Source organism: Fusarium venenatum (assembly GCF_020744135.1).
Source record: "Fusarium venenatum strain MPI-CAGE-CH-0201 chromosome Unknown EDB82scaffold_4, whole genome shotgun sequence".
NCBI classification, from domain to species: domain Eukaryota; kingdom Fungi; phylum Ascomycota; class Sordariomycetes; order Hypocreales; family Nectriaceae; genus Fusarium; species Fusarium venenatum.
In genome coordinates this window covers 2,318,090-2,336,561 of record NW_027072132.1, presented here as the reverse complement: position 1 = coordinate 2,336,561, position 18,472 = coordinate 2,318,090, and the positions used below count along the sequence as shown (strand labels likewise).

The 18,472-nt window shown below is 49.4% G+C and overlaps 8 protein-coding genes across 8 annotated transcripts; 6 read left to right on the top strand and 2 right to left on the bottom strand.

Moving 5' to 3' along the window:
- Nucleotides 1-1,441: 1,441 nt before the first annotated feature.
- On the top strand, nucleotides 1,442-4,159 carry EDB82DRAFT_304235 (uncharacterized protein). Its single transcript, XM_065607437.1, has 2 exons — nucleotides 1,442-1,783; nucleotides 1,877-4,159. The coding sequence occupies exons 1-2, from the start codon at nucleotides 1,630-1,632 to the stop codon at nucleotides 4,018-4,020; spliced, it is 2,298 nt and encodes a 765-aa protein (XP_065463279.1). The 5' UTR covers nucleotides 1,442-1,629; the 3' UTR covers nucleotides 4,021-4,159.
- EDB82DRAFT_304236 (uncharacterized protein) lies at nucleotides 4,160-4,941 on the top strand. The gene has a single exon (XM_065607438.1). The coding sequence runs from the start codon at nucleotides 4,298-4,300 to the stop codon at nucleotides 4,688-4,690; it is 393 nt and encodes a 130-aa protein (XP_065463278.1). The 5' UTR covers nucleotides 4,160-4,297; the 3' UTR covers nucleotides 4,691-4,941.
- A 760-nt stretch (nucleotides 4,942-5,701) lies between these two features.
- EDB82DRAFT_479935 (concanavalin A-like lectin/glucanase domain-containing protein) lies at nucleotides 5,702-6,794 on the top strand (the record flags this gene model as incomplete). Its single annotated transcript, XM_025737635.1, has 2 exons — nucleotides 5,702-6,139; nucleotides 6,189-6,794. 2 exons carry the CDS (start codon nucleotides 5,702-5,704, stop codon nucleotides 6,792-6,794), a joined length of 1,044 nt encoding a protein of 347 aa, XP_025592476.1.
- Nucleotides 6,795-7,301: 507 nt separating this feature from the next.
- EDB82DRAFT_479934 (uncharacterized protein) lies at nucleotides 7,302-8,459 on the top strand (the record flags this gene model as incomplete). Its single annotated transcript, XM_025737634.1, has 1 exon — nucleotides 7,302-8,459. The coding sequence occupies one exon, from the start codon at nucleotides 7,302-7,304 to the stop codon at nucleotides 8,457-8,459; it is 1,158 nt and encodes a 385-aa protein (XP_025592475.1).
- Nucleotides 8,460-9,139: 680 nt separating this feature from the next.
- On the top strand, nucleotides 9,140-11,842 carry EDB82DRAFT_304229 (uncharacterized protein). Its single transcript, XM_025737633.2, has 2 exons — nucleotides 9,140-9,598; nucleotides 9,730-11,842. The coding sequence occupies exons 1-2, from the start codon at nucleotides 9,539-9,541 to the stop codon at nucleotides 11,656-11,658; spliced, it is 1,989 nt and encodes a 662-aa protein (XP_025592474.2). The 5' UTR covers nucleotides 9,140-9,538; the 3' UTR covers nucleotides 11,659-11,842.
- Nucleotides 11,843-11,889: 47 nt separating this feature from the next.
- Nucleotides 11,890-13,728, bottom strand: EDB82DRAFT_479932 (peptidyl-prolyl cis-trans isomerase-like 2; the record flags this gene model as incomplete). Its single annotated transcript, XM_025737632.1, has 3 exons — nucleotides 11,890-12,395; nucleotides 12,448-13,645; nucleotides 13,702-13,728. 3 exons carry the CDS (start codon nucleotides 13,726-13,728, stop codon nucleotides 11,890-11,892), a joined length of 1,731 nt encoding a protein of 576 aa, XP_025592473.1.
- Nucleotides 13,729-13,972: 244 nt separating this feature from the next.
- EDB82DRAFT_513114 (lung seven transmembrane receptor-domain-containing protein) lies at nucleotides 13,973-16,395 on the top strand. Its single transcript, XM_065608931.1, has 7 exons — nucleotides 13,973-14,398; nucleotides 14,472-14,505; nucleotides 14,558-14,724; nucleotides 14,779-15,142; nucleotides 15,192-15,266; nucleotides 15,314-15,556; nucleotides 15,604-16,395. The coding sequence occupies exons 1-7, from the start codon at nucleotides 14,327-14,329 to the stop codon at nucleotides 16,263-16,265; spliced, it is 1,617 nt and encodes a 538-aa protein (XP_065463277.1). The 5' UTR covers nucleotides 13,973-14,326; the 3' UTR covers nucleotides 16,266-16,395.
- EDB82DRAFT_513111 (S-adenosyl-L-methionine-dependent methyltransferase) lies at nucleotides 16,396-18,347 on the bottom strand. The gene is made up of 4 exons (XM_065608930.1): nucleotides 18,035-18,347; nucleotides 17,717-17,986; nucleotides 17,458-17,661; nucleotides 16,396-17,406 (listed from the first exon to the last, which is right to left on the bottom strand). Exons 1-4 carry the CDS (start codon nucleotides 18,239-18,241, stop codon nucleotides 16,543-16,545), a joined length of 1,545 nt encoding a protein of 514 aa, XP_065463276.1. The 5' UTR covers nucleotides 18,242-18,347; the 3' UTR covers nucleotides 16,396-16,542.
- Between the last annotated feature and the right edge of the window lie 125 nt (nucleotides 18,348-18,472).

Genomic DNA, 18,472 nt, shown 5'->3' with positions numbered 1-18,472 from the left:
GTAAAAAAGAACAGTTGCTTCATTAGTATCGTATGTGGCCCCCAAGTACATGTCATCGTGTTCATGTGGAGGTGTCCCCCTCAGAACTTACATAATTGACGGTAGCCGATAGAGCAAAGAGGCCAAGGTTTGCACCGATGCAGGAACCCAAGAAAAAGACGGTACCAAGAGGCACGTTTATGCTTATGCTTATGCAAGTAGGTATTATTTTGCCTCTGTCGAAGTGACAGTGTACGTAGACGACCTTATGCCCGGTACATGCTCCGTACCTCAGCTAAGATTGCTCCGTGCCAATTATTGTAACTCATTAGATTGCGTGCCGGCCGTAGTGTCTCAGCCAACATCCATCAGTCAGTGCTGCTTTTAATTGACGGATGGCGTTGGCTACTGCTAGGTTCTCCTGACAGAATTTTCACTTATGGGCTTGTTCGGCGCTCGTTCGCCTCGCTCAGAAGCTGAGGTGCTTGCTTCTTCCAGTGCTCGTCCGTAAAAGGTTAGGAGCACAACCGATGGCTTGAGGTGCCCCTCGTCGTCGCCCCTCCACCGAATTAGGCCCCGCTATTGTATCAGCAAGTGGACCAGGTAGGTGCTCACCTGGTCTACGGACATGCTCGATACGGACAGCTTAGAGGGGAGAGGCCTGGACTCACAGGGGTGTGACGGGGGGCTCACCAGCCTAGCATTGCTGGCTACGCACTGAAAGTCGCTGCCGGGCTGCATATTCCTGCATTCGTTCTCTGTTCACTCAGACTTTCTAGCGAGCTTGTCCACGCCAGTACGTAGTACATTACCCGCCAAGGAAGGTCAATGTCCATGCCATCTATGCAGCCGTGGACCTCGGGCTATGTCCTGTACAAGTTATCTAAAGACTACTAGGTAGTAGTCCATGCTTTTGTGCTATGCTAGGTCACTGTGCTGTATGTACCTATGCTGCACCGCACTGCGCTGGCATAATTTGTCCCGGCTGCTGGCCGTCCAGCCCAACCCAGCCTCAGCCAGTGACTTCTCAGCCACCCCTCTTCATCCCTCCCTCGCTCCTTCCATCTCTCCCTCGTCAGTTCCCTCTTCTTGGTTTTCCATGGATAGTTCCCCTCCTTCCTACTTTCCCTCCCCACCCAGAAAATAAGTGCCCCCCCAACTCCCGGGTCACTCTCCCCTCCGGATTTCTCCCCCCTCCCTCCCGTCCGCCCCTCTAAGTCTTCTACATCTGCTCCCCTCGCTTTTATTCCCCTTCTTCCTACATTCCCCTCCATCACCACCAGCTCGACTCATCCTGCAACACTTTCGCCTTATCAACCAACCTGTACAAACTTTCGAAGAGGCCGTTTAAAGCCTTTAACCCTATTCAACACAAGCATCTCAGACTTTCCATGACCATCGATCAATCATATCCAATGACCATCATCACGTTCAAGATCACCACTTTCACCCTTTAAACCCCACGGGAGTCCGCGCAAGCGAAGAGCTAGCAATCGAGAGCAGGAGCGAGAGTCACAACATTCTACGAATCAGACGATATTCAACCATCGTGCTGTCAGGCCTAGCCTAACTGCCCGATTACCGATCGCAAGATTGCCGTCGTCCTCTGTCGCCATCCACGCCTAGGAAACGCGACCCGACAACGTCAAGATGCCCGGTGCAAACGTAGCAGTCCTCCCGCCCCCCGCGGCCTCGACAGCCTCTTCGCGAAAGGCCTCGCTGGCACCCGAACGCAAATACAAGTGCCAGTTTTGTAACAGGGCCTTCAGCAGGAGCGAACATCGAAGTCGCCATGAACGATCACGTACGTGCACCGCCCCTTCCCAACGTCTAACAGTCAACCCGCCCACAAACCCCCCCCTCTACCAGTTTGGTGGTAAGCTAACGTCTTCAACAGACACCAAAGAGCGACCTTTCAAATGTATGAAGTGTAGAAGCACTTTTGTCCGTCGCGATCTTCTTCTCAGACATGATCGTACAGTCCACGCCAAGGATGGCGGCGTCCCACTTCACAGCGATGGCAAACGCCGGGCTGGCCCCAAAACCCGCGCTGTCGGCGCGCCTTCGAAATCATCTATCGCCATCGATACCTCCACTCTGGAGCAAATGGAATCCGGTGCCGATGCCATGTTCGACGTCGAAGCTGCAGCCATGCTTGTAGCCGATCTACATCATAAAGCCACAGCTGCGATGCGCGAAGACCACTCATACGAGGACACTTCTATGACATACTCACCTCATAACGCTGCTACCATAGAATCTACGGTGACATACCCATCCGGTGCTATTGCACTACCTCAAGTTCAGTGGGACGGTTTCATGTCTCAGTCAGTCGCTGAGCCCAAGGCACACTCCATAACCTCAAGCGCGTCCGGTTCATTCGAGTCACAGCCTTCCTTTACCAGCGGAGCTGCAATGCAGCCCCAGTCCAACAACCAACTGCCCCCTATCAACGGCCAAAACTGCAATGGTCTGGTTCCCGCTTTACAGTCGATGATCAACTCGTTACCAAACTCTGCCGCCGCGCCACCATCCCCTTGGGTTTCAGAGTCCTCTAAAGCTGGTTACAAGGCTCCAGAGGTGTTGGGTGACGATGAGCGCAACGCCATCTTGGACAACATTCGCAATGCAGACAGCGAGCATGCCATTCCCGAGGGCTTCCGTCTTCCGGGCCTTGGATCATTAAATCGATACCTGTCAACATACTTCGGGCTATTCCACCACCATCTACCTTTCCTACACCCGGCCTCATTCCACCCTACCAAAGTCTCGCCCCAACTGTTGCTAGCAGTCCTCAGTATTGGTGCCCTCTATGCTTTTGATCAAGAACAAGCATACATGCTCCACATTGGCTCCAAGGTCCTGGTTAACCAATTTCTTCAAAGTAAGGAGAATTTCAGCTCTCGCAAGTGTCCTTTATGGACGATGCAGAGCAACCTGCTGAACATGATCTTTGCTAGCTGGAGCGGTGATCCCAAAGGCCTTGAATGGACGTGCTCGATCAAGAGTCTGCTCGCCAACATGGTCGCCGGTAACAGGTATGAGCTCAAGCTCCGACAGGAAGCTCGCACAGGCGCAAAGCCAACCCGTGCCGAATGGGTCGAGGATGAAGGCTGTCGCCGCACATACTATGCAGTGTACATCTTCTTTGGCCTGTTGACTCTTACTTATAACCACACACCTGCCATCAGTTTCAGCGAATTTGAAGATCTACAGCTTCCTTCTACGGAAACACTCTGGAACTTGCAGGTTGCAGACGAGGCGACGTGGCAAGAGCATCTTACAGCTTCTACGACTGTGACCTTTATGGAGGCTCACGACAACCTTTTCCAAGGCGAAACTCTTCGGTACAGCACATTTGGTACTCGTGTCATGATCAATGCTTTGTTCCTCGAGGTCTGGTATCATAAGCGAAGCCCTGAAGCACTGCAAGATGTGGTTACAGAGTACAAGCTGCGGCTGGCTCTAGAGACATGGGAGAAGTCTGTTGACATGTGCGAGACCGAAGCATTCCCAGTTCCTATCAGCGCTCCTCACAAGGGCCACCCCTTGATCTTCAACGCCAAAGCCATGTACCGTAACGCCCGTGCCCGCCTGGAGGTTGACCTCAAGGCGGTACAAGAGGCTTTGCGCTACCATGAACCCTACGAGGTTGCGGCCGCGATGACGCACGCCCGTGATCGCGTAAAGCGTTCAAGTGAGATGGTCAAGGTTATTGATGAATGCTACAACTGCCTCGAAACCGTTGTCTCCCAAGGAGTGAGATGGATCGCCCGTGTATCGCCTACCAACTGGAGCGTGGAGCATGCGCTCTGTGGAATGGATCTCATGATTATTCTATCTCTGTGGCTCTATCGTCTGGAACACGACGAGGAGCCTGCTACCCAGGAGGAATTGGCAATGTACAACAAAGTCCGTCAGCTTCTGGTTAAGGAAATTGATGAAAACTACATGTCCCAGCTGAGTGCAGTTGTCGCACGACTCTGGGGCTCAATTCTGGATGAAGTTGTTGTTTGGGGGTATGTATTACTTACTCGATGATCTCAGTGCAACACGGCTAACCGTTTAATAGTATGACACGACTCATGGGCGATTCTTTCAAACTACACTCTCAGGCTCTCGTCGGCTATGTCGATGATCCTGAGGCTTCCTCTAATGTTTCCACCCCCTCGATGATCTCGCAGGGGGCTGATGAGGACAGCGTGTACTAAAATTAATTGGTGATGACTGAAATGACTTTTCCTATTATTTTTGCCATTAGGCTGGTTCGGGCTTTTTCTTGTCTCCTAGGCATATACCTTTTCTGGCTTTCTACGTCATGTTTAGTTTTGTTTGTGGGTTAATTCGTTGCTATTTCACTCGGTCGATTCCGGCGCGAAAGGCTCGGGAGGGAGTTGGACTTCTCTATCTCCTTTGCATTTATATCTCCTTATGGTTCTCATTTCACTATCTCCTTGGCGATACCCGAGGCAGGGCGGGTAATCGCAATGTCCAGTTTGGTTCCGTTTTTGCTATTAATTGTTTCGAGTTTTGTTTGTTGATGGGTACATGGTTTTGCCTTCTGCTTTGCGTCTCTCTTTTTTGCATGGTTACGAAGGGTCAAACGGCATTATTAGGGGTCAAGGAAGGGGATCGGGAATCGGTTTTCGCATTGGGCTTGCGCCCCGGGCAGTGGAAACTGGACCAGCTGCGCAATGGCAGCACGGGTTAATGACTGCGATGGCTTGTCTAGGGGGCTTGTGTCGCCTTTTACTTCCTCTGTTCTATATGCCGGGGCACCTTTATTGTCTCTTCTTTTAATATTCTTTGGTGGAATTTCCACCCACATGCAGTTTTGAATATTTGGTTTGGGTCTGCATTATTCTGCACCCTCTTCGATTCTTGGTTTCATTTATTACTTATTTTTTCATTGTCCTGCCTGTTCAGTTTGGCTTTCAGATACCTTGTTCGATATACAGATTGTTTGTTTTGCGGCCATTGGACGGCATTAGCATGATCTGGCAACGTTGGGTGTCCTTTGGGCCCTTTGCCACAGCATGCCGTTGAGAGGAGGCTGGCCCATACTCGTGTATAGATGAATAGTGTTTGCTTGAATAATCAGCACCTGTCAAATGCATTGGCTTCGTTCGTCCATATGCTTGTGATGTGATACGTGGTGGACTGTAACTGAAATTCAACATATCTTTAAAAGCAATGACTAACGGAGAGAAATATGACCAAGTCTTTCGTTATAGAAAACCTGGTGCTTCCAGGTGTTGGCTATTGGTCTTTTGGCAACGAAGCCTCCAGATGTACAGTACGACTAGCTATCTCAACGTTGGTTGGAGATGTGCTGAAACTGTGATGTTCTTGTTTTCCAATACAAAGCAGGTACTACTAACACACCTGGCAGTTACCATGTCCGTTCACGTTGGTGTGTTGCCTCGCACCTTACTTCGATTCTGAATAAATAGCAGGCATTTCGGATAAGGGTTGTGAGGTTTAGAAAGATGGGAAGTCTCAAGGGAACTACAGTTGCCATACATACCCTACCTAGGTATTTACTACATGCATTGAAACCTACCTACCCAGGAATGCAAGCACTGATTGCCTGCCAGCACCTTGCCTGTCATGTCTTTCTTCATTTACATATACGTCTAGGATTCGAATCCATAAAGCAACACAAGAGACGCTATCATCACAATTCACCAAACTTGGCATCATCAATTTCCCATCTGTCACCATGATTGCGTCACTTTGCGTCCTTGCAGCAGTCGTACGTCTGGTGACCAGCACATGTGACTGTGGTTATTCGATTCAAGACCCCGAAGGCGAAGGGGTTATTGTGTTTATGGATCGGCTTGAGACTGACTTCGGTCAACTGCAAACCATCTCCCAAAGCCATGACTGGGTAGCCCAGAAATTCACAGTATCAGCAGAAGATGGTCGTGGGAACTACAGCAAGGCCTTCGAACCCACAAACGTTGCCATCCAAGTAACGCACCCTCAAGACCATCCGGATCTGGGTCATGGTGTTGAACTACGTGTGAGCAGTACCATCAGCAACGACACAATTCCAGGAAGCGAGATAGATACAAAAAGACTGGACCTCCATTGGGGGTCATTCCGAGCTGGGATGAAGTTGACGGATGTTAAGGGCACGTGTGCGGCCTTCTTCTGGGTGAGCAACTGATGTTGGCTTTTGGCTGAGGGAGCTAACAGGATGACAGTATTTCAACAATACCCAGGAGATCGATATTGAATTTCTATCCCGAGAGTTTGATTACGAGAGAGGTATCTACCCTGCCAACCTCGTTGTACAGTCCAAGGCGTCTATGGAGGCCGGTTACGATGCCAGCAAGACTGGGAACTTCAAGCGAGTAAATTTGGACTTCGACCCAACAGAGAACTTTCACGAATACCGGTTTGACTACGTTCCTAGCCATGTTCTGTTCTATGCAGATAACAAACTGCTCGCTCAGATGGAAGGTGGTGATATGCCTTCTTCTGGGGGCCATTTGATCCTGCAGCACTGGAGCAACGGCAATCCGCTGTGGTCTGGCGGTCCGCCGACCAAGGACGCAATAGTTACTGTCAGCTATGTCAAGGCCTACTTCAATTCTTCGGACCATGAACGTCAGTCATGTTTACAACGGCAGTGTGTCCGGTCTTCTGTGAGAGCCTCTGCGTGTTCTATCCAGAACGTTACAAATGCAACATGCTACAGTGGCGACATGCCGCACGATTCGGACGATAATGACGAAAGTGACGCGGCGGTTGCAAATATGAGCTTGTTGGGAAGTTTGGGGCTTGGCTTAGTGACGTTGTTATTATGAGTGCCTGGACAGGACTGGAGGTGGCAGTTAAGGAAGAGTATATGTATCCATATTGTTGATAAAAACCATTCCGCTCTGGCCCTTAGATAATTATGCTGGTGGCTGAATATACCAAAGTGCTGACGTAGTAGACCTCAATTGTTGCAGAAAGGTTGACTGTAAATCCAGTATTGATTGCACCAAAACAACATGCGCTGTAAATAACTAGGCTAGGCCAGAACAGACTAAACTTTGGGAGATTGGAATGATGATTTCATTCTATCGTGCTCCTGTTACCAAGTTGTTGAAGATTAGGCCAAGAATCCAATAAAACAGGGCCTAAAACAGGGCAGAAGCAGCATGGTGAGGTGAGATGATGAGGGGCTATTAGTACCAAAGTATTGAGGCACTGAGACAAGAATGCAGTCAAGGATTTCTCATCTAACCAGTGTCAAGCTTGTCGCATGTTATTATAGCTACAACACGATACGACACAATTAACGGCACTCCAAGTTGCAGTCAAACATCATGCCTACGGAACCCTTTCTTGACATCTTGCTCACCAATCATACGGACTCAAAGGCACTCTTTGCCCATGTGACAGGCCGAGATGAGAAAGGCGTGGTGATGCTTCTTGCAGACGGAGAGACATTGTATCGTCCTGAATCACCGTCTGAGATTCTCCAGCCTGTGGGAGCAGACGTTGGCATACTCGTCGGTGAACCTGGGGCTCAGAAAAAGGTCCGGATACCGCACATCTTTGGAGGCCGCATCTGGTTCTGCAAGGGAAATCCTCTTACGTTTCTGCTGAATCCTGGACCAGCGGTGGTAGAGCCATCCGTGATGAACCCGACCGACCCCAACTTTCACGCCGACTGGGGTTTCTGCGAATTTACTTACAACAACGACCAGTTGTATGTGAACGTGTCATATGTTGACTTTGTGAGCTTACCAATCGGTCTGGAACTCGAGAACGAAGCTGGCAAAGTCACACATGTACGGGGTTTGCCAAAGGATGGGCTGGACCAAGTCTGCGAAGGACTGAAGCGCCAGGGCGAACAGGACGGCGCGGGATGGGAGAAGCTTGTGGTCAAGTCAGAGTCAGGTTCCAACCTCCGGGCACTGAGTATCAATGCTGCTGCGGAGCTGCACCCAGGCTTGCTGGAGAACTACTTTGCGCCAGAGATTGATGCGGCATGGGAGCGATACAAGAACGAGGACATCGAGATCAATACGCAGGCTGAATGGGGCGACGTCAAGGGTCGAGTGCATCACGGCAAGCTTGTCTTTAAGGACGTGGGCAAAGATAAGCTTAAATTTTCATTTGAGAAGCCGTCAACTCGGGATATTGTATCGTGCAGCTCCGGACCGTTTGCGGGGGGACCGGACGTTACGCCGGCGCAGCTCAACGTCGGGGCCCGGCTCGCGGCTGCGCTAAACCGAACGACACTATCAGGGAACGGCCGGCAGCCCGAGGGGGAGAAGGTGGGTGAATATTATTGTAAGGGGGATGCACAAGGGAGAACGAATCATTACTCAAGAGTATGTCATGAGGTTACCCATGAGGGTAAAGGGTATGCGTTTCCGTATGATGACGTTGGAGCGTCTGGAGGAGTCGATCAGAGCGGGTTTCTGAATGATGGGAGACCAAAACTGTTGACGGTTCACGTTGGAGGCAGAGAATAAGTTGCAGAATGAACAGACCTATGAATTAAGTCAATATCCTTTGTTTGTAGCTCCTTCTCGTTCTCATCTCCCCAACACGTATAAACAAGCCACAGGGTAGGTTATGACTTGCCAATTCCTTATCAGAAGCCATTGGTCGTATACATTACATGTAAGACATGCGGTTGTGGCTTTTAATGGTATATGCCACAGCCGTGATCAAGGAACGAGAGGGTTGCAGATTGACCCTGAGCCGTAACACCCAAAGCTTTGGAGCTGGCCTCACATGGTTTTGAGTCGTTAGATTTGATGACGCCGCTAGTCAAGTTTATCAGTCACCAACTAGTCAAGGTATTTCATCCAATCTAAATACTGACTACCTGTCTTGGCAGGCAAATAAATATTCTTAACTTTCTATAGCAATATATACCTACCAGGTAATATAGGAAGATGGAATGTAGGTATCAAGGTATTGACCCGATGATGCATCCTTAACTGGGGCCCTCGGGAAGAAAGGAAGAACACAGCCATAAACATAAGGACGGCGCCTGCCCACCCAATCTGCAGCTAACAAGTCGCATCACACCCAATCCTGTCCATCCACCGTCCACTGTCCACTGTCCACTGCGGTGCGAGCCTATCGATCCATTCAAGCCCTTCCTCCTGCTACTGCATCATCCATGCCTCTACTTTTCCCTTTTACATCTAATTTAATTGCACCCGGAGCACACCAATATATATAATTGTTCCGTCGCCCCCATTCTCAGCATCGACTCACAAGCTCATGATTGACGATTCGCGATTTCTGATACCAGTGATACCCTCTATAACAACCGCCATTTGGAATACCTAACCGCTTCTTTCGATATTACCCCAGCATCCCCCCCTTGCCTAGCTATCCTCTGGCGGGGCATATGTCTTGAGCCAAGAGTTTGCATTTGTTAGACAGAACAACCCGCGAGAAGCACTGCTACCAGCAGGTGCCCATCATGTCATGACCTGCAAAAGCCTCAGCCCTTCTATCTGTACACTCCTCTCTCGACCTTAGTTGTCAAACCTGGATAATCAATTACAAGGCCGTACCTCTTTAATACATCGTCATGGTCTATTGTGGGAAGCCTTCCGGAGGTTGCTCCGTCTGCCGTGGTCGGAAGATTCGCGTGAGTTATCCCATCATCACTGGCCCAAATTATTCCCCAACAGCGTCCACGATCAGGACATACGGCTTGACAGTGTGGCCATGACGATCTACTGTTCTTTCAACTTGCTGACCTGTAATTTATCTCCCAAGTGTGATCAAAAGGATCCTTCATGTACACAATGCACGAAGAAGGGGATAGCTTGTCCTGGTTATCGCAACCTTGTTGATCTGATGTTTCGAGATGAAAGCTCTCATGTCATCAAGAAAGCAGAAAGCAGACGGTCCCAGCACCTCGTTCCGAATCAAAAGAGCTCTGCTGGCCAGGGACTCCCTTCTCCATCTCCATCTCCCTTAACACCTGCTGAGCCTATCGGCTCATCGCCGGCATTCATCATTGATTCAAGACCTGGGGGAGGCTTACCACCTGCCTCCAAAGTAGAGAAACCTAACAAAGCAACGGATAGACGTTCTAGGAAACGAGCCACTCGTTGTCGCGCACCTGTGCTTTCAGCATTGAACAATGATTGGAGCCGTTCTTCTTCAGAGACTTCGGAAAGCCCAACTAATGCCAACGATGACGGCGGAGCTTCCGAGCTCGATGTTCCCCTAGACAGAGCTTTATCCCCTGAGACACAGGACAAGGGCATCTCCTTCTTCTTTTCTCGCTATGTCACGACGAATGGAGGTTCCCACCAAAACTATTCTTTCATATACGATGTATGGAAGCCCCCGGACTCGGCCCAGTCCCAAGTTGACCTGGTCTCTGTCAGTATGGCAGCTGTTGGACTTGCGGCATGCTCTCAAAGTCTCCAATCACCCGAACTTATGACTCGTGCCCAAGAGAGCTATGCCATCGCACTTGGATTAACGCACCGGGCCCTCCGTGACCCGATAGAAGTAGTCAAGGACACAACTATGCTTGCAGTATTGATTCTTGGCACATACGAATTCGTTTCGGGTTACAGTGCTCATACGATGCGTGCTTGGCAAGATCATGTTAATGGAGCTGCTGCTCTTGCGGGTATAAGGAGTGTTGCTCAATTTAGGACCAAAGCCGGAGCCCGCATGTTTCTCATGCTTTGCCAAACGGTCCTGATAAGCTGCATTCAGAGTGGTCTCCCTATGCCAGGGACTCTAATAGATCTTCGCCGCCAAATTCCACCATCTGAAGAACTTATGGGGCCTGACTTTCATGTAACATATCCCGTTTACAAAGCACTACAAGTTCGGCACGATATCAAATCAGGCACACTTAGCAGTCTTGATGTTATAGTCAACGCCATATCTAATGTCCAGGAAGAAATTTCTGCAACACTCTCCGGGCTACCAGAGGATTGGAGATATCATAATGTACAGTTGACGCAGCCGGACCCACGAGTTTTGGGACAAACTTGTCACGTTTATACCGGACTTCTCCAATCCACCACCTGGAACATGGTGCGAGGAATACGCATGCTCCTGTTGGAAACATTCGTTGAGAAATTCTGTGCAATCTTCGAGTCATCCAGCGATACTGCAATATCGGAGGCTCATCTTCAGATTTTGGCAATTTCTGTCAAACTTTTGAACATGCTAGGACGGTCCATCGCTGCGAGTATACCACAGCACCTTGGAGTTGTTAGTATACGTGATATAATTGACCGAAAAGATCCAGCACATACGGTGTCGATTGCTGCTAAGAAGCAGGCCTATCGTGTTCTACCAACGCCTCCCGCTCATGATACACGATTTGGTACCGGGGACGATGCTTCGAGCAGCGGCGGTAGTCCTGTAATGTTTGACCCAACAAGGTCGAAAGCCCATACAGACGATGCCGCTCGTTTTGTGAGCCTTGCTTCTACCAACAGTACCATCATTTGGCCATTGTACATGCTTGGCATGTCGTCGGTCTGCTCCTCTGAGACGAAACAGTACGCCGTAGAGGGTCTCAATGCCATACATAGAGAAGCTGGCTTGGAACAGGCGCGAGTTGTTGCAGGACTATTACAGGAGCAGAAAGCTGGCCACTCTATCTGCAACTCCTCACTTCTTAGCAAGCTTCCGTCAGTAGCTCCGAGCACCCTGCCCTCGATAGTTTGATACGCCTCATCACGACCAATTGGTGGTACCATGCGGCTCAGCACATCTTTACTTCATTCAACGTTCAAGGAATTTTGAGACGTATGAATCATCATACGTGATGGGCGTGATATTGGCAGGCTTTTCTATTTCTTAGCGTGATTCTCTGGATAGATAGGGCGAGATTTAGAAGGTCACATACCCAGCACTTTTGAGATATTGACATATTGAGGCAGACTATGCCCGTTTCATTTACCAATTATCAAAATTTCCAAAACCACCTCCTTTAACCTTTTTGCGTGCAGGCTCCTCCCATGTGTCAACATCCTCCACGTCTGCTTCGTTGACTGTTGATGTACTCTTTTGCGTAGTGGCCTTTAAGTACTTTCCTACGCCACCACCTGTGTTCTCCATGCTGCCGTCACTTCGTATCCGCTTGCCGGTCCATGTCGTCTTGTCATCGTCTGTACCGCCTTGTAGCTGGATCTTCTCCCGCTCCTTAGTCTGTAACTCATTTTCCTGTTTCTGTTTTTGAAACTCGGCGAAGGGGTCAAGCATAATGACAATGTCCTTGATAAGGATCTTATTAAGGGGGCGGTTAGAACCATCAGTGGGGACATTTTCCATTTTGGAGAGAACATTAATGTTTTCGACGACCTTTCCAAATACTGTGTGTTTGCGGTCGAGGTGAGGTGTTGGCTTGTACGCAAAAAAGAACTGGCTAGAGTTTGTGTTTTTTCCTTTATTGGCCATCGAGACTGGGAGCGTGAGGTTAGCAAGAATCATACCATACTGAAAGGGATCACTTACGGGTTCCACGGCCATTGTGTGACATAGGACCGTCAAATTCATCATCGAAATACTTGCCCCAAACGCTCTGCCCGCCTCGACCAGTACCCGAGGGATCACCACCCTGGATCATAAAGTTGGGAATGTTTCGGTGAAAGGCCACGCCCTTGTAATAACCTTTCTGGGATAACCTGATGAAATTCCACACAGCCTTTGGCGCAAACTCTGGGTATAATTCGATTGTCAAGTCGCCCAAATTTGTTTCCATCCTAGCAAATCCCGTTGTCTTGACACGCTTGGGTTTCAGCATGTACTCTTCATCAGAGAGTAGTGCTCTCTCGCCACTCGTTTCGGGTGTCAAGCCTGTGCTGGTGAAACTGGCTGCGGCCTTTCCTGTGGTGTAAGTGGCAGAGTTGACAGCCAACTTCTTGTCGTTGATCATGGACTTGCGAACGACGCTGCCAGCAGCCGTGGGTTTCGTTAGAGCAGTAGAACTGCGATTGACATCGCCACCTTGCTCACGAGCTTTGCGCGCCTTTTCTACCGCCGCCTTGGCGCGCGAGACCTTGTCGCCCATGCTTCCCAAAGCACTGGAGTTGATGTTGCCGGCATTGCGCTCTTCTTCCTGCTCTTTTGTCAATTGTGCGTCATGTCCTTCCTTCAAGTACTTGAACTGATCCAAGTTGCGACTGGCCGCATTCTGGGGGTCCTGGAGAGTGATGATGTCGGCGCGGGTGAATTCCTCGTCGTCAACTAAGTCGCGCCACGATTTGGCCTTGATATTCATGCGATCGACCGTATCCCAGGCGAAGACGTTGGCATATGTGCCATGACGAATAGCGACTATGTGTGTATTGTCGGTGAAGACCTTGTATGTGACTGGATCAATTAAATCGCCTTTTCCATCGCTCAATCCGGCACCAAGGGAGTCCGACTCTGAATTGCGGGCGAAGTTGAGACGGATCAAATCTTTTTTCTGTAGTGGCTCGCCGGTGACGGGGTTCTGGTTGGGATGCTTTTCAAGCCAGGCGCCAATGACTTCAACATCGAAGATAGTCCCATCTGGTGTGCACACTGGGTTCTTGAACGGCTGAAGACTCGCGGCGCAAAAGTTGAAGGGGAGACGACGAAATGAAGCGCTGGCTTGTTGGTTGCGAGACGCGCCTGCGCCGATGCTGGGAGAAAAGGCGTCGGCCGAGGACCATTCTGAATGCGTAATCTAGGAGACGTTTGGTTAGAATAAAGGACAGCTTCATTCGAGGAATATTGACTTACGTAAAGCTTGTCTGTTCCTTTGCCCATTGTTGCGCTGATCAAACAAATGTGAATGTGACGGTACTTTTTAAAAAAAAGAAGTTATGATGATGTCCCCTACCCGTAGTTCCATCTATATGATGCGCCACGCTAAGGTTTCTACGTACCTCATAGGTACCAGGTACGCTAACCTGGTGCCTGAGACGACCTGGGGCTTATCGTAACCATTCGAGGTCTGGCCAATGAGGACACAATCTCTGCCATGGTTTCTCCTGGTGCTGGTGCTGACCTGGCATCACTGAGCGGCGACCAATTACGTATACACGTTGATTGCTCCCTTGAATCTGCAACTTGAGGCATCCGGGCTTCTACATTAACTCAACTACACCAATTCATTCTTATACACAACTTTGAGATCACCATCGTCAAGGCCAAACTTCCCTTCCCACTTGACGAAGCACACCCTGCCGCGCAATCAGGACATTCGACAGGCTCGACATGCTCCATAAATTAACAAGCTACAGCGCCACCTCTTAAGCGTTTCTAAGCTCCCTTCTGCCTTGAACTGCGATCATTCTTTCTTCTATTCCGGATCTCCTCGCAACCCCTCCGAAGCTTTCGCCGCAATATCCACGATACGAACATCATGAGGTTCCTCACGGGACTGCTCGTGCTGGGCATGTCCCTTTGGACAACCCAAGCCTACGAGATCGGACTGGTACGGGGTGGCCTTACAACTACTATCTAGGAAGCGTCGGCATCGCAGTTTTGCTAACTTTGATCTCCTCTAGAGCAACAAGGAAGGCTACCAAGAATACTGTACTGGTAGGTGATGGCTATCATATGCGATTAAACTCTTTGATCTGACAGTCTCCAGGCATGTACAGCAAGTCCTCATGGGGCGGACCCGTTGACCCTTTCATCCTTGTCAAGTTCCTCAACAGTAGCGATTCGGGCGTCAAAGATCCGACAGCCAGTCTTGTGATATTCGAGTGGAAAGATAGAAATCTCGTTGGAATACCTGATCCCGATGTTCCCGGAAACGTGAGTGGTGTCGCAAACCCTCATTTGGCGCATACTAACGTGCATGGAATACAGCGACTTGGCGTCTGCGGCGATGATTTCGTCAAGCAAGGTTACTGCAACAAAACCGACATTGGCAAGTTTATCTTGCACCCTGAAGTCGACAAGAAATCTACCAGCGTGGTCCTTACCAAGGCCGTCCACCTCAATTCCGCTGCTCCCATCAACTACGCTATCAAGAAGACTGGCTACTACTGCGTCCTCACGGACGTTGTCAATACCAAGAACTATAACCTTGTAGTTGAGTACCGCAATGCTTATGGTGAACTCGAAGCCACCCAGATTCCCAAACTGCCATTCTACGGCGGCATGAGTATCTTGTATGCGCTCCTCGCTGCATACTGGGGTTTTCTGTACTACCAACATAGACACGACATCTGTAAGCGCATTAACCCATGCAATAATGAGTTCTGACTAACTCTGTTTAGTGGCTGTGCAAAATTACATTACAGCAATCTTGATCTTCTTGGTAGTTGAAATGCTCATCACTTGGGGCTTTTATGGTTTGTATTTTACTCTCGTTGTATTACTCGCTCTAACTCGAATGTAGAATATCAGAATCGTCATGGCTCGAACATCGGCTCAAAGGTTTTCCTCACAATTGTAGGAATTCTCAATGCTGGCCGAAACTCGTTCTCGTTCTTCTTGCTGCTCATCGTTTGTATGGGTTATGGTGTGGTCAAGCACACCCTGGGCAAGACAATGATCAGAGTGCGATGGCTTGCAGCAGCTCATTTCCTGTTTGGTCTCGTCTACTCGCTTACTTTCCTCTCCATTACCCCAGAGACAGCTGGTAAGACTACTCGCTTGTTCTTTATAGTACCCACTGACTCGAGACAGGCCCATTTGTGCTCTTGATTGTCCTCCCTCTAGCTGGCACCCTGACTGCCTTCTATGTCTGGACCCTCAACTCCCTCAACTGGACTCTCAAGGATCTCCGCGAGCGAAAGCAGCATGCCAAAGAAGCCATGTACAGAAAACTCTGGTGGGCTATTCTCATCAGTGTCATGGTCATCTTCGGCTTCTTCTTCTTCAACAGCTTCACGTTTGCCTCTGCCAGTGATCCTGATTTCGTTCCGTTCCACTGGAAGACACGATGGTTCATCCTCGATGGCTGGCTGAACGTGGTCTACTTTGCTGACGTTGCATGGATCGCGTATCTTTGGCGCCCTACGTCCAACAACCGTCGCTTCGCCATGAGTGACGAAATTGCCCAAGACGATGATGGCAACTTTGACCTTGGCGATATTGGTGTTCCAGGAGAAGATTCAGATGATGAGGAGGCCGAAATCGCTAAGCCTCAAAACAACTCACAACACGCCAACGGTCTGTCGTTCTCAAGCGCATCTCGGAGTGCCCCTCAACAGCCAACGAACACACGCACCGGTCCTCGTGAATCGCTAGAGAATGAGACCATCTTTGCTGTTGGGGAGGATGGAGACAAGTTCTCAGACGATGATGACAGTGACGAAGAAGACGCGAAGCTTGTGAAATCCAAGTGAGAAAACCAAGGCGTTGGCTTGGGATGAAACTTTCTGCAGCCACCTTTCGGCGCATTGTTTTTTTGTATACTTATAGGTTTGCCAAAAGATCAAATCTTATTCATGAATGAAGAGGTTCAATTAATGCACAACTCTTTTCGTGTTGCTCGTGAAATGTAGTATAGTACAGAATGGGCAGGTATAAATACAATATTGTGATCAATACACATATTTCTAAAGTCGTTCCTCTTCTCTCCAGAATGATTCATTCAACAATGACCACCATAGCTTCCTACATCTAACCCAATACATCACCTCCAAATCCAACTGGTCGTCTTCGACCATCGTTTTCAGGCAGAATGGCCAACACTTTGTACAATTTCCCCATACCGTCTGGACCCTTATCAACAAGACGCTTCCAGGCACCGTCGATCTTGTCAATGGTGTCCTTCTCTACGCCAGGAGTCTTGGTCAACTGTTCGGCACGCTCACGGATACCCATCACCGTAAGGAAATCGCCTTGGGTGACAGGGCCATGGACCTCAACACCCTCACTTGCCGACATGGCCACTTCGGCAATGGCGGTGAAATCAACGTCAGCGCTCAGATCAACCAGACCGGGCGCGGAGAAGGGGCTCACACGCCTGTGATGACGGATGCCTCGAAGGGAGTTGATAGGGACAGTGTCTGAGGTTCCGTAATCAAGAATGAGAGCCGCACCACTGGGCTTGGGCTTGGGATGTTCATCTGAACCACCGACACGAGTCGCAAAGTCCGTAGCAAAGATAGAAGCATCCGGGCAGATTTCAATGTTCGAGTTGGGCATGCTCTTGAGCTTGCGATATCGAGAAGAGGTCTCGGGGAGGAAGCGAGAGTGGCGGGTGGGGGTAGACGAAAGAGTAAGTTGGAATTCAGGGGGGGGCTCATGTTGCTCTGACTTTGGTGTTCCGAGCTGGGCATGAGTGACGCCCGGTGGTGTAGGCGATACCATCATCTCTCGCCATTCCATGGTGGGCTTGGTATTTTCGGGTGGTGGCTGAGGAGCTGAAGTAGATGAAGAGGGCTTTGGTTGAGGGGTAGCAGCAGGGGCGGATTGAAAACTGTGTATAGGTAGTGCGTCAAAGAACTCGTGGGCGATTATAAAGGGCATCTTGTCAGATTCCATAATGATGTTAGCTTTGAAGTGCAGAACAATAAGATGGCGTTGCTTACCGTATGGGATTGACTTGATGTTATCCGTCCAAACAATCTTCTTACCATTGTACTTGCTAGAACTGTGGAAGCCAGATTCTAACTCAGATGAAGAGGCGCCAGGTCCGCAGAGAAGCTCCTTTTGAGCATTTCGGAGCTCACGACTGGCCTCAACCATGTAGACAGCGTCGATGCTATTAGCCATAGCAGGGAATCGTTGGATTGTCTGGAAACAAGTCAGTGGGCACGATAGAGAGAAAAATATTAAATGAATTTCTTACTCGAAGCAAATCATCCATCAGAGTACCACGGCCAGGTCCAACCTCGATAATCTGAACTCCCTGTTTTGGTCGACCCTGGCTCATCCACTCGGCGATGAACCAGATACCAATGAGTTCACCAAAGATTTGCGAGATCTCTGGCGAAGTGACAAAGTCTCCCTTTGTTCCAAACTGATCTCGACCTTCACCAATGGCTCCAGTATAGTAGCCTCCAATATCACCAGTTAAACACATTCGCATGTAGCTTGCCAATGGAACAGGTCCTGTCGTCTGGATACAGGTTAGCATGAACACACTGGTTTAACGGAATGTACTCACTGAGATGGCAGAAAAGAGCTGTTTAGCCAAAGGCGTAGACCACTTTCTCTCACCCTCGAGTTCATCTTGGAATTCAGCCGCTTTTTGATATCGACGAATACTAGATGAGAAGTTTCTAGCAGCACAAGAGTTGACCAAGTTTGGCCGCGATATACAGCGGTTGTTGGCCAGCCTTGTGAAGGGTCTTATGCCCAATGATCTAAACATCTTGAACCTCTGACTACCCAGTCGAGTACATAAAAGACTAGAGATTCAAGAGATGGGCAATGTCCTCCGATCGTAGTACGACACCACTTATTCCCATGAAAGCGTGGATCAGTGACGATGCTTTTCCTGAGACAAAGCTACCTGCTGATAAGATAAGGAATTCCTCAACGTCAAACCGTCCCCAGAGCTCTCACTACTCTCCACAGCTCCGGTGTTCTGTACATACTCAAA

Excerpts from the sequence above, each read along its gene's own strand:
- EDB82DRAFT_513111 (XM_065608930.1), bottom strand. The coding sequence starts at position 18,241 with ATGTTTAGATCATTGGGCATAAGACCCTTCACAAGGCTGGCCAACAAC. Across the intron at positions 17,662-17,716 it reads TGATGGATGATTTGCTTCGA|ACAATCCAACGATTCCCTGC; the intron begins GTAAGAAATTCA and ends ACTTGTTTCCAG. Across the intron at positions 17,407-17,457 it reads ACATCAAGTCAATCCCATAC|GAATCTGACAAGATGCCCTT; the intron begins GGTAAGCAACGC and ends AACATCATTATG.
- EDB82DRAFT_304235 (XM_065607437.1), top strand. The coding sequence starts at position 1,630 with ATGCCCGGTGCAAACGTAGCAGTCCTCCCGCCCCCCGCGGCCTCGACA. Across the intron at positions 1,784-1,876 it reads AAGTCGCCATGAACGATCAC|ACACCAAAGAGCGACCTTTC; the intron begins GTACGTGCACCG and ends CGTCTTCAACAG.
- EDB82DRAFT_304236 (XM_065607438.1), top strand. The coding sequence starts at position 4,298 with ATGTTTAGTTTTGTTTGTGGGTTAATTCGTTGCTATTTCACTCGGTCG.
- EDB82DRAFT_304229 (XM_025737633.2), top strand. The coding sequence starts at position 9,539 with ATGGTCTATTGTGGGAAGCCTTCCGGAGGTTGCTCCGTCTGCCGTGGT. Across the intron at positions 9,599-9,729 it reads GCCGTGGTCGGAAGATTCGC|TGTGATCAAAAGGATCCTTC; the intron begins GTGAGTTATCCC and ends TTATCTCCCAAG.
- EDB82DRAFT_513114 (XM_065608931.1), top strand. The coding sequence starts at position 14,327 with ATGAGGTTCCTCACGGGACTGCTCGTGCTGGGCATGTCCCTTTGGACA. Across the intron at positions 14,725-14,778 it reads ATCCCGATGTTCCCGGAAAC|CGACTTGGCGTCTGCGGCGA; the intron begins GTGAGTGGTGTC and ends CATGGAATACAG. Across the intron at positions 15,143-15,191 it reads CCAACATAGACACGACATCT|TGGCTGTGCAAAATTACATT; the intron begins GTAAGCGCATTA and ends AACTCTGTTTAG.